The following is a 14052-nucleotide window of genomic DNA, read 5'->3' on the forward strand; positions in this document are numbered from 1 at the left end:
TATATTTGAATTAAACCATCCTTGTGATTCTGGGTTCAAATTAAGTGCACAAAGAACGATGGTCAATGCAGCACACACAGGTTTACAGGAAATATACAAATACAACATTTTCAAAATACAAAATACAGTGTGCATCAAACATGATTATGAACTAATATTTCTAATTACTGTTAATATTCTGGTGCTCCTGATTGAATCCAGAATACACCAGTGTAAAACAAAAAATAAGATTACCACTGATTCTTTCACTTAAGATTATAATGTCCACACCATTAATCATGATAAATAACAGCAGAGAGAAATTCAAACCATCAATATGTAGCTGCAGAATTTTCCATGAAGCCTGAACAATAAAAGGAATTTCACTTTTCTTTAGTTTTTTAAACCAAATCGTATGTATGAAGTAGATAATAAATGAATGAAAGTAGAAAGGCTGTTGGAAGGTGTTGAAATTCAGCACCATTAATTCCCGTCCTGGCAGGGACGGTTTGGGCTGGGTGAGGGACTCTGGGAGTCTCTCGCCGCTGGGAGTCCAGGGGCTGACGCATCCGCATGGAGGATGGATGAGGGAGCTGCCCTCTCAGAAAGAAGCCCCTCACAGCAGGTATCCATTACTGACCAAAACGCTGTCTAAGGCTTCACTTGCTCACGGACTCTGAGCGAACCTGAACAATGCTCCTCTATCGATTAATAAATCCTGTTAAAAAGGTTCCTAACAAGATCAAGTGAAATGCAAAATATTAAATCTGAGAAGCATTTTTTTAACAATAAACAAAGCTTAGTTGGCATTAACCTACAACCCCAGAGCCTGCCAAACAAGCATTCATGGAGTAATGAGGGCAGACAGCTTCCTTACGTGGGATAAACACAGCCTTGCATTTAACGCATTACACAACAAAGATCACAAATGCAGAAAACAGGTCAATTACTTCATGCTTTCAATCCAGAGCATGAGAACAAGTACAGTCCTTTTTCCCTAATTGCATTTTGCAGAGATGGCTTTCTGTATGTCGATGGTTTAGCAAAACCTTACTTTGTGTCGGAATGGCTGAACATAGCTGAGTTCACAATTTGTCTTCCTCTTGTGAAAGTAATTTAATGAGGGGAAAATGTATTGGCCTATATTTTACTCACAATTCTCAAACATCTCCATGAAAAAAATTAAACAATGGACAATTATTATGTAGTGCATATATATATATATATATATATATATATATATATATTCTGGTAGCAGTGGTTGATGTTGAGCATATTTGTGCTTAAGCCTATGGCTTAAGTAACTGCAGGGCTCAGAACTGGGTTATTTTCTCTCTCACTCTCTTTCTTTTCTTTTTTTTTTTTTAAATAAGCCACAATTCAGACATTTATAGTGTTGCTGTAATTGTCACGCTATTAGTAATGCAATACCTAAACCCCAGTTACCCAAGTTACAAGTGTAAGCAGAACTAGCCAGACCTCGACAAACGCAATGAAAAACACGTACATTTATTTGTTTTACAAAGTACTTCTTCTAAATCTGTAACTTAAGTCATCTTAAATGCGAGACCTCACGACTCCTGCAGTTGGCAGCTCTGTAAGGCCATTGACTGCTGTAGGTCCTGCACCATGTAAGTGATCACTTAAGGCAAATAGGATGGAACAAGACATGTGTACACTGTTGAGCTGGTGTTTCTTAAACAGGAATTTAGAGTTTACAGAGAGATGCATCTCGTTTATAAAAGGAAAGTACTATTGCTTTGCATGAAAATATTGTATGCACAATTATGTGACACCCTGTAATTTATACAGCACTTTAAGCTTCTGGGATCTCACAAATGGGAGAAAGAGAATGTGATTTTCATCTAATAAAAAAAGTCTTCTGTGTGTGAGATTAAAAGATGAATGTAAAATAAAGTTTAGACAGAAGTCAGCGGGGAAAAAAGCAGCTCCAAGTTTGCACTCGCAGGACTAGGCTGAAGGGCAGCGGACAATGAGAGAGGAATGTCTCCAACATGATAAAATAGATCTTTTCAGCCGAGGCTCCTGAGAGGAAAGCCTGTGACTTCTCTGTCAACTGATGCTTAATTGTGCACAATGTGAAGGGCACATTAAAGCTGAAAAGAATGGATTGGAAATAAATGGATGGATAAACTTTCACTTAAAAATCAGCACTAAGCACTAAGGATTTTTTCTCTCTCTATGAAGAACTCAAAAAATGACTTATAAAGGCTCCAAAGCCATTCAAAGTCCATATTGCGTAGATTTATCGCCAGGAAATCTCAACGAGGATCCGGAACATGTTATCTAAATAAGAACTGGCGAGCTTGTCCTGTCAGCCCGTTCAATGAGCCGGTCTATTCTCATAACTCCTTCCTTTAACCCACGTACTACAGCCCAGTCACGTGCACACTCAGAGCTGGGCATGTCGACCTCTAGAACTGAAACAAGAGTACAGTACAGACTTCACTTCCACTTCACGTTCTTCATGAAAGCCTTGTTCCTTGTGCGATAACTGGGATTTTCAAAAGTTACCTTTTCCATCTATTTTGTTGTTTGACTCAAAGTTAAATGGGAAATATGTTTCCCTGAATGCAGTCGGAGATAAATAAATGCACATAAACTAAAATCAATAGAAAGCTCAATTCAAACCAGAGCACTGGATTCCATATTGTCAGTTGTAAGTAAATAGATATTAATCCAGCACACAACATTTCAATATATACAGCATATATCCCTTCTAACAACATCTAATGTTTATTTATAAGGGTATTTTGTTGCATGAATAAGGCACATGGTTACCATTTACAAGACTCATAAATCATAATTTTCAAAGAAGGCCACTTATGGGTTGTTTTGAGGATGAAATGCAGTTGTAAACAGTTTTTAATACATGAGCTTAAATCACTGCACTGAGGGAGCTCTGTCTCATGGGGAGAAACTTAGGTGTAGTGGAGATTTACAGAATGCCACACATAACTGGAATAAAATAATAGGAAAATTTCAACCCAGAAGGATGTTTAAAACCTCTTTATGGAAACAGCTTCCACATCCACATCATTCTTTCTTCTGTGTCCTTTGGACAATATCGCTTTATTTCTGCAGAGATCCTGGCCTTTTATTTCTGTCAGTGCATTTTTGGTCTTAAGGTTTCCGTTTTTCCCACACTCGCCCCTGTCACACAGCGCTAACCACAGAAATGCAGGACAGTGGAGTGTGTGAGGGGGCCTGGAATTCCGCATGCAGAGGATAAACATGCACACTGCCAGGAACGCACACAGAACAGCAAACACGGCACCTACCAATCTCCTTAACTCTTCAGCCACTGCACAACCTCAAAGACACAACCAGCAACCACACCAGAAACCTAGCACACCTGCACAGAGAAGACCATTCCCCACCGATTAGGTGAGTGAGTAAGGTCCATTTATCAGGGTGTTTATCTCACCCCCTATGAAAATAAAAGTAATAAATAATCCTAAAATAATAAGTGTCTGATTAAAATATATAACTTCAAATTATATCTCTTATAATAAACTGCTGATCACATGCTGTGCATGTGTGTTGTATGCCATGCTACTCTGCTGTCCTTGCCGTAAAATGTCTTACAAATATGGGCGGTCCCACATAATTTCCTACTACACGCTAATACGTACCACAAAAATGTCACTTAACCAGGACTTGGCAGTGCATTCAGGATCCTCTGGACTGACAGTGAGCTGAATGGATGTGCCTCACAAAGGATGAGCTGCATTTCCACTTACTGGATAAAACCAGCCTCCATTCGAGCCAGGTGCTTTAAACAAACAACTGTTGCTATCACAGAATGGTGTGTGATTGTTGTGTAATTTGGCCAGATGTTGTATAATACAGTGGTTCTGCAGTGCGGGAAACACATGGCAGTTTGGGCTCACTTTTTCTTTTTTTGTTTTTCAAATGTGCAAGCAAAATAATAGTTCCACTAGCTTACACCCAAAGCCATACTGTCCACAGATTCTTCAAAAATCACTTCACAGTTTAAAGCAGAATACAGAACCTTTATCAACACTTAAAATAAAAAATACTCCAAGTGCTCCTTTATTGCAGATTTTATATTTACTGGAAATTGATGTTACTAGCTACCATGCCTTAACAGCATTGCATTTTTTTTAATGAAAACTGACAACTTACAGTAATAGCAATTAATAGCAATAATGAGGGACTGGACAAGTTCCAAACAGCAAATGCTTCCCTGCGGTGATCCTTACTTGTTGAGGCGCTGGGTGGCCGTTTTCCGGGTGATTCCTTCCCTGTTGCTGCTGGGTGGTTTGGGTGCCAGGATGGGGGGGCCCTGGGAGGTGGTGCTCTTTGGGGGCCGGCCTGTCCAGGGCAAGCTAGCCGGTCCTCGGGGCCACTGGCTGGAGGAGCTGGCAGACAGAGAACTGGGGGCAGCAGGAGATGGAGGCTGGGCATTTAGGATGGCCTGGTTGAACAAACACACATTTACAATAGAGTGCTTAGCAAATGGATAAATCTGTAACAGGGAACATGAGATATCCCAGGTTATCAATTGTTTACCTGTCTGAAATGTAATTACACTTCATTGATAATATGCATTTGGTTTGTGTCACCATTTTCTCTGGAACATATTTATACAGTTACTCTTTGACCCACTACTAAGGTCTTTTTTCACAATTAAATGTTTTGCACAAAATCTTTCAGCTTCCAAAAGTTATATAAACTGTAATTTTATATGTAACTTTCTGCTTCTTTTATGTTAAGATGGCAAGTCAGCATGCCCAATTTCTGAAATATAACACACACACACACACACACACACACACACACATGTACTGTCTAATTGTTTTCCTATTTCCTAAACCTAATCCAAAAGCAGTGCAGCGTGACAAGAAATATTTTTAAACTATTTATGGGTTGATAAATGAAATGCTAAATTTTGCAGTCAGAGAGTTTGTAGCTGTGCAGTAGTTTATCAGGGCCAGGAAGGGCACCTTTCTTTGCCTGCCAGGTGGCCAGGAGCCAGCACTAGCACGGAGCCTCGCAGTCTGCAGCCCGTAACTGGAACACAGCGCAGAGCGCCGGCACGGCACAAACAACACAGCCGAGCAGCACACTCACTCCTTTAACACCACACTGACATCTTAGTTAGTAATATTCTAAGAACTAAATCAATAATAAAACCTGGTGCACAGTTTCAGAATTTATTGCAATGCTAAAATCCAGCTACTTTAAAAAAAAAAAACCTTTACACACAATTTATACTAGGTTTGCTTTTCTCTTTGTCCTAGATTTACAGCTCTCTAGATTATGCACACAAGCTCAGTATTTACACCACCGTTTCATGTCTTATCTCCTTTTCATGTGCAGCTCTAGCAGTTGCTTTCCTTAAAAACATCTGTAAACATCTGTGTTCAAAGCGGAACTACTCTGTGCATCCGCTTTTTTCAATGACTTAATTAACCAATAACTTTAGAAATTAGCCTTTTAATTGACCCCACTGAGGCAATTGTTTTTCTCTGCAGCGATTCTCATCTGAAAGAGGTGGGGCTGGAGATGACACATGCTCCACTGAGGTTAGTACAAGCCAATTAATCCTCATATTTAAAAGCCAGCTGTGCATCTGGCAGAAAGCAATCAGGATAAGATCCTTATTTTCTAATCTCCCATGAAAACCACTAATTTCAGTACAGGGAATGACCCCTACGGTTTACTCTTAAAGCATTTACAGAACTGTGCCACTAGTGTTGAAAACTGACATTAAGTGCTTCCTGTAACTCACCTTTTTATACAGTGCAAGAAAAGCAGAACTTAATTTAGCTGTCAGCTCAATATTTAAAAATGCTTTCTTAGAAATAATATTATTATGAAACTAGAAGAATCACACCCGTTATTTCTGTGCTCAATGTGCTGATTTTACAAAGTATTTAAACAGACATAAAAAAAGGCATTAAACAATTACAAAAATCTAGTTTTCCTTAGTGTCAAAGTATCAATAGATTTAGAAAATTGGCATAAACCCAGTACCAGTAATTATGATCTAGTATACCAACAGATTACATCAAAGTTATGTTTCTAAAGAATGCTAAAAGTAAATTAATTGAATTACAAATGACAGTGACAGATTGATTTTATTTGTGAAAATCTACTGTTATATTTAAAGTTATAATATTTTATAACTTTCTAAAGAATATACAGAAAAATGTCAATGATTCTGCTACCCACTTACGGTTTGCAATCCCACATGATTTGTGGAGCTCTGTGAACCACTGAACTCTCTACAATTAGAGTCTGAGGGAGGGATGGGGGTTACAGGGATCACTTTCACAGAAACTATTGCGTAATCACTCAGCCCTGTGCCAAAGAAAACATCACCTCACTCACATTAATTAGACCAAACCTCAGCAGAAATACTGACGTCATAACAACTGCATTTAAAATAAATAAATATATAACCATATCTAATAGGCCAATCCAAACGTTTTTTTTTTTAGTCATTACAGCTTGACACACAGTCGCATATCAACTGTCATCCATGCTAAAAAACAGCACTAATAACAAACAAACACTGTTGCAGTACATTTGCACGAACAGGACGCCACATACGAAGGTTTACAATTTTCTCTCTGTCAAAATAAAATAATGTTTAAAAATTACCAAGAGAGGGAAAAAAGCTAATTTGACCTTTTATGATGTCTCTGAATGACTCCAAGAAACAAAATATTCTGTTACTATGCAGATGCAGTAACAACACAAGGCCACTCGATATTAAATTAATAAAAATTGAGGTTGGCTTGAGCAGAGACTCCGGAACCAAATAAGTACTGTGAAAAATATCCGGTTACGCAGCTATTTGTCGGTTTGTTTTCTAAGCTTTTTAAATCCATATTATTTTGATCTATTTTATAAAAAAATAACCTGCAAATTACCTTCTGTGTAATTTACGTTACAGTTAGGCTAAATAAATTAAATGAATCATTCAAATAAGGTCTGTTGATTTCTGATATTCATATGCTGAACTATTCAACCAAATGTATGGAAGGGAATTAAACCGCTTAGTAATAACTGTCTGATTTTGATTCTTGTTAAAATAATGTTTACTACAAGAAGTAAGATCAATGTATCTGTTGATGAGTGGGTGCTGGAGGGTGGGCCTGCACCCTGAGGACCCACCCTCAGAAGAGGACATATAAAGACCCACTGGGCTAAGCACAATACTCCTGGCCCATGGCTCAAGATACACCGATATAAATAACAGACTGACTGACCAACAATCCAAGCCAAGCGCAGTAACAATAACACAAAAGAAGGACAGAGGTGGAAACTGAAATCTAGTTCTGAAAAAGGACAGCCTTAGTTCAGGGAATGAGATCCTTTGCCTTAGGAGTGAGTTCCTGCTGGACTCCATTTCGTTGGTGGTTTGCACATAAATTCCCTGAATGTTTTTGCTAATGCTAACATAAGATTTTCCTTAAAAAAAGAAGTGCTAGACACTGTGCAAGCTTTTAACAGGGATTTGGACAATATCATTGTTTAAAAAAACAACACATTGATATTCCGCAGACAAAAGACCTCAATCCAGAGGCTTCCTGACTTTTCTCAACAGAATCAAGTTTTCCTGTCTTATAATTTAATAGTGCTCAGAAGTTTTAAGTGTTTACGTCTAAGCTTTATTTGAATAAGGTTTAAACATCAGGGGGGAAAAAAATTACAGCTTCTTGCATTTCTTTGAACTTAAATCAAAGGAAATCAAGATCAGTATTAAAATGTTTTTGACACAGAAACACAATTGAAGTCCCAGGGTTTGGATCACCCAGATGCCTATAGTCTCCTCCAGATCTGTGAAAATTAGCATTCTATTCACCCTGCATTGCAACTTTCTCAGAATATTCAATTTTCAGGATGAAAGGGCAGCGAGTACAAAGCAGTCTTACCTGATGGCGCGCCCGACTGTGGTCCAGCAGTTGACGGGACTGTAGTTTCTGCTGCTGGAGCTGCTGTATTGCAAACTGAAGCTGGTAACTGCCCGTGGTAGGCTGGTATCTTTGCTGTGGTGAGACCCCTGTGATCATGCTGTATGCATTTTCTGTTTCTCCTTCCCATGTGCTGTCATCATCCTTTAAGGCCCTGGAGGAAGATATAGAACAGTGTACGCAATCAACAGAGGGCATTTAGGCCAAGGCAATACACACTAGGTTGTCCTCGGCTAGATGTCGTCAGCCCCTTTTAAAACTGAAATGTATTTGTGAATAAATGTGTATGTTCTTGTATAGTGTCAAAGCTCAGGAGTTGCATCCAACTAGGCACTGCAGAAGCAGTTAACACACCAAACAATCTCCCTGTGAAGAGCCACAGTCCCCAGCACCCATGGCCAGGGGATCTGGCTCTCACCACACAGCCAGTGTGGCACGCCTTTTTCTCACAGAAACCTTGAACTCAGCGCTTTCAGACCCCACTCAGTCTTTGCATTCAGAAGCGATAGCAGAGAAAAAACATAACTATTGTAATTATTATTCTTATTCTTAGACCCAAGTCAGGTTTTTGCTGCTAACCTGATTGATTTCTTTCCCTTGTATTAAATGGGTCTCGTTATTAAGCTTCATAATACAATAACCTGAGCTCAGGGACCTATGACGTCAGGATCCTTGCTGCTGTGTTTTCACTGAAAGGACATATAGGTTTTAAAATGCAAGAGTGCTGTAGTGGACCAAAGGGCCTGACGGGAATGCTGGTCTTGACATTTGCAGTCATCTCCATGTTGATCACTACACAAGGGAAAGCATCGCTCAGAAGCCTTTCAAGGAAAAATACTGAAGGTTGACAGTTTTAACTAGGTTTAAACTGAAAGTAAACTGTCTATTTGAATTCTTCTGAAGATTAAACCATACAAAAGGCAACATCTTATATCACACATTAAGATGCGTTACGTGGTTGTGTGAAGCAGAAGCTGTAAGTAGACTGTCATAGGCAACCTGTCTTGATTTTTTAAAGCATGTAACTCAATGTGAAGGACGAGATTATCCAGATTTAACACTCCGTTTACTCCTTAAAATGTCTTGTTGTGAATCACTGCAGGGCAAGGTTATGGCAAGGGGTTACAATAACTGGCCGTGCTGAGGCTGTCAGAGCATTTTAACACAAGTGTCAAAGCGGGAGCAAACCCATGACAACATTAAGGCCACTGAAAACATAACCTCTTGACTGTGATTCAGACAGAATCAGCTTCTATTACTCTCAGAAACTCATAACCAAGAACACAGAACTTTGAAGCAATCTCTGTGATTATACCCGGTTTATCTCCCATTTAATTTTATTTCAGCATTGTCAAGTTTCCATGTTTTCCGCACTGGATGTTAGAGTCCAGCTGCTGGCTGACGCGTGAGTAATAGAAAGCTTATAAATAGGCCTTACAGCCCAGCAGTCAAAAACAAATATCTTGTTCAAAAAGCAATCAGCACTCAGGAAGCTCACAAAGTGCTTTTATCACTGTGGAAAGTACTGGTAAACGGGTGTCACAAGTAAAAGAAAAATGAATTGTAGGTGGAAATCATAAATTCCCATCGACAGCAGTACGAGTGAAAGACAATATTTATAAAAAGTAAGTACAAAAACAACAAAAGCAATTTGTCTGCATAACCTACTTAATGACAAAAAAACATACAAAGTTAACTATCAATCTGGCCTTTTTATTTTCTATCCTGGTGTTTGGACAATATGCAACATAGTGTGTATTGCTAACCATCATTATGCCAGCAGGAAGACTTTAGACGCAGTGATGGATTGCAGGACAGAGAGAAAGAGAGAGACACAATCACGATTGACAGTCCCTGGACAGTCCCCAAAAAAGAAGGGGTTAACGCCACCACGGGCATCAAGTGCCATCAGTGTCATGTCTCCGTCCATTCAAAAACACGTTCTTATTATCTGGTAGTTGAATTTCTTTGGTTGATACCTCAGGGAACCCCCGTTCCAATGTAGCACATCTGGTTCTGATTAAGGTGAATAAAAACCTCTTTATAAAAGGAGAACATCAAACAAAACTAAACAAACAAAAAAAAAAAAAAAAAAAAAAAACTTTCCTTGCTTTTTCCGTACTGCTGTAAGCTTTTCTCCCTTCCATTTTTTGTCCTATTTTTTTATTTGATAGAATTTTTCAGTTTTAGCTCATCTTTATTTGAGGCCTGAAACAAGGGATTTTGGGGAAAAAACAGCTAAGCCTACATTAAAATCCTTAATCTGTTATATAGGTCTGTATATAAATCTCAAGATGGATCTCGCTTATTCTCAGTTTGATATTCTCATAATAAAATATATAGTAGAAGGAGCTGGATTACCTACTGGCAAAATAGTCGATGCTGATTTAAAATCTGTATTTATGTGTCTGTACATTACACAAAAATACTGATAAAGAGATCAAGCACAGTGAGGCAGTTTGTATGTGAATAATGGGAATTTCAAAGATAGTAAATGAAGAAAACCTTCAGTATATTACAAAGCATGTGTCCATTACCTAATGAATACAAACGTCATTAAGCTTGTCATTTCTATAGCTGGTACTATGACAAAACAGGCTGAGAAAATACATTAAATATGCAGTATAATGCCAGCAAAACAAAAATAGTAAATGGGTTCATCCTGAGAGACTTTAAATATGTTACTTGTGATCTTTACAGATGAAATACTCTGAAAGACCTGCCACTGGATTTCCCTGGTATTGCGGATATACATTTTACTGGTCTTTGCCCAAAGAATAGCTTGTGTTATTAAAGACCAGCTAAATATCACAGAAAGCTCCACAGAGGCTACTGATATCAACATGTTGCAAACAATATCACCTGTAACTTGTTTCCACTTCCATGATTAAAGCACAGATCTTTAGTATCTGGTCAAGCTTTTCCAGTTTTCAAAACAGTGCACCAAGAGTTAATTTTATTCATATACAGTCTGTTTTTATAAATTCCCCTCTACTCTCAGAGGATTATATGAAAAGCTGAGCATAGGAACCATTTTCAAACCGCTGAGACAGCATACCTGGCAGATACTGGAAACACACTTCAAAGGGATCATTTCTCTTTGAAACCCATCATGCTACACCCCCGTGGTTTCCTTAAAGAGTCGGTACGCTTAACGGTTTCAGTATGTTTGGCAGAGACCACCGGCCCCAGTGCCGGGACTCAGGAAATTATACATTAAAGAAACAGTATCAAATCAAAATCAGGGCAATTGCACCTTATGTCTCATTAAAGATGTACTATTAAGGTATTTTAAATCTCATATCTGAACAATAATGATGATTATGATGATAATAATAATCATAAATCAGCAGACTGACATTTGAAATACATTAAGCATTTGATGGGAATGCAGGCTTGCTTGTGCAATCAAATCGTTGTTTCAGCTATTAGCTATCAATTGTATGAACATATTAATACCGCTTGCAACGTTGTAATATTAATTAAAACCTCACTGCTTGCATTGCAACAATATATTAACAGTGAACAGATGGTTTGGTTTCGCTTTAACTTAATACCTAACATTCAAAACCACTTGCAAGACAAATACCTGTAAAAAACAGGATATTTCCTGATAATGCATGGGAGTAACATATCATATATTGCAATAATCTCCAATTGTAAGCCAAAAAAGAGAACAGTAGGTACTTCAAAAAGAAAGGTAATTCAGGACCCCCAAGAGTCGGAAGTCACAGTGTTGTGGTTTCTGAAACGAATCTGCACTCTTGCATCTCTGCACCACAGTGGCAATACCTGCAGTAAAGTCCGCTCATTTTTCCAGCCTGTAATATACAGTTGAGAAAAAGAAGAAGAAAAAAAACTTTTAATAAAACCTTTTTTTTTCTCTCTCTTTTCTGGAAATAAAAACATTTTAAAAAGGGAAAAAGCCAGACATTCCAGGAATTCCCTGACAGTTCCCTACATAAGGAAGGGCAGGACTGGAAAAACACAAAATCGGAGATCTGGGCCAAACTGTCTGAGACACTGTCACTCATGTATCACTGTAAAAATAGAGAGCAACCGCACAGAGTTAACCCTTCAAACAGCGATCAATTAATTATTACCTACCAATTACAACTAAAGGGCTGACCTGACCCTGTAGTATACCTTACATGTGGTAAAAGAAGAGTAAACAATGAAATATAAATATATGTTCCTGTATATATACACACATACTTAACTGACATTTTGATGCATTATATATACCTTTCTCATGGAAAATACTCTATGAAAATGACAGGAAGATATATATTTTTTAAATGCAGTTTATAATATGAAATAATGAAGACTACATATCTACACCTAGAATCTTAATAAGGGAGCAAAAACAATCCCTATGAAAGGCCTTGAAGATTTCAAAGTAGATCCAGTTCTCATAAATCAATTCCAATGCTCACTTCAAGCTATTAAGAAAACTATTGAAAATGTATTAATACAAAAAAAAAGTTTAAACATGCAATAAAATAACTTGCTAAATTCAGCAGCCCTGCAATTTAAAACTCCCCATTCCAAAGACTACATAAACTTTCATTTTTACTTTAAACATCCTTTAGAGGCTATTAAACTCCCCCTTAACTTTTATTAACTGTGACCTAATACCCCAACCTAAGCACCAATGGAATTGCTCAAAGTTGGTTACAAATAAAATCTTCCGATTGTTAATTTTCCCTTTAGAAAGCTGCTCATTAAACCTTCCTTAAAAATCAAGTCCATGTGGACATTTCAAGGTTAAAGTTTTGCTGGTTAACTTAAAAGGAAAGATATTTTGTTTCTATGTTATAATACGGAAACACAGAATAAAATCCAGGCTCATGACACCTTCATGGCTTTCATAATACCCACTTCAAATCCAGTTTCTCCAAAGATCACTTAACTGCCGTTGAAAGCATTTAATTATTGCTACTGCTCATAGGTGGAAAAGAAAGGACTCAAAAGTAGCAGAATGTAGAAAGGTAACATATAGGAAACACAGAAACAGGAAACAATTGAACTACAGAACTCACAGGCTGCAGAAACACCTCAAATCTGTATCCAGACTACTTAAAAAATATTTAAAATACCATTTATCGGAGAGTAGAAAAAGCCTTCAAATTAATTAATTTTGCTCAAATTAATTTAGTCTAAAACAAGAAATGCTATGTCAAAGTAAGTTCATGTCCACGAATAAATGCTTCTGTGTACTCTGCGACTCTAATTTTACAACTACACTCAGCCTTCCACTTTCAAGATAATTTTAGAAAACACACGTATAAGTATAATTGTACATAATGGCTCTCTAGATTACAGCATGTTTTAAAAGGTTGAATGACTGTGAGCTGTGAGCCATAGTAACAGAAACCTCTCTCTAGAGGGGTGGAGCACAACAGCTTTTCATTCATTTTGGGCTGGACCCATTTCAGCAATAGTTCCCTGTGGAATATAACACTAGTTTATTAAGTTTATATGCTAATCCCGTTAATGCACCACACAGATCCCCCCGTCCGAGGAAAGAAGAAAGCGGCGTATTTGGTTTTCGTGACCCTCAGTGCATTGGTATTATACTGAACCTGCTCTTCTCAATTAAATACAACGGTCCTACATTTCACAGATTCCAGTCTCTCTCGGTGAAGAATAGCTGTTTGCTTTGGCAGTGAATCCTGGTGAGAAAGCAATGCACCATTCGTTCTTAGAGCGCTCGGCAGGGTAAATACCACACTGTACATGAGGACAAATATTAAAAAAAACTAATGGAGAGGACTTTTAAAGGGTGGCTGATTAAAGCAAAAGACACCACACAAGACATGCATTATTATTGTGGCAGTAGTGGAAGCAGAGCTGTAAACATCCAGGGCATTTTGAGTTTCTTAAACTCATCATTGATGTGTGTAAGAAATTAAATTGAATTAATCTGAAAACTTAGATAAAAAGACTGATCATTGTTATTAGCACCAAGTTTTAAAAATACCAATATAATCTCTAGTCAAAAAGAATACACACTATAATTTTTACTTTTTTGTTTTTATAGTAACAAGGACAGAACACACAGAAAAGAGCGATCTCTCCTCTTCAGTCTTCACGCCTGAAG

The 14052-nt window shown here is 37.8% G+C and overlaps 1 protein-coding gene across 1 annotated transcript in view; it reads right to left on the bottom strand.

The window, feature by feature from the left end:
* The window catches only part of ttll5 (tubulin tyrosine ligase-like family, member 5), a 59664-nt gene that overhangs the window by 9470 nt on the left and 36142 nt on the right, over positions 1-14052 (bottom strand). The window contains exons 30-31 of the mRNA XM_066694019.1: positions 7911-8103; positions 4227-4441 (exon numbers count right to left, since the gene is read on the bottom strand). Coding sequence (XP_066550116.1) covers positions 4227-4441; positions 7911-8103 — 408 coding nt within the window. The remainder of the gene's footprint in view (positions 1-4226; positions 4442-7910; positions 8104-14052) is intronic.

Source organism: Amia ocellicauda, chromosome 21, assembly GCF_036373705.1.
Source record: "Amia ocellicauda isolate fAmiCal2 chromosome 21, fAmiCal2.hap1, whole genome shotgun sequence".
Classification (NCBI taxonomy): Eukaryota; Metazoa; Chordata; class Actinopteri; order Amiiformes; family Amiidae; genus Amia; species Amia ocellicauda.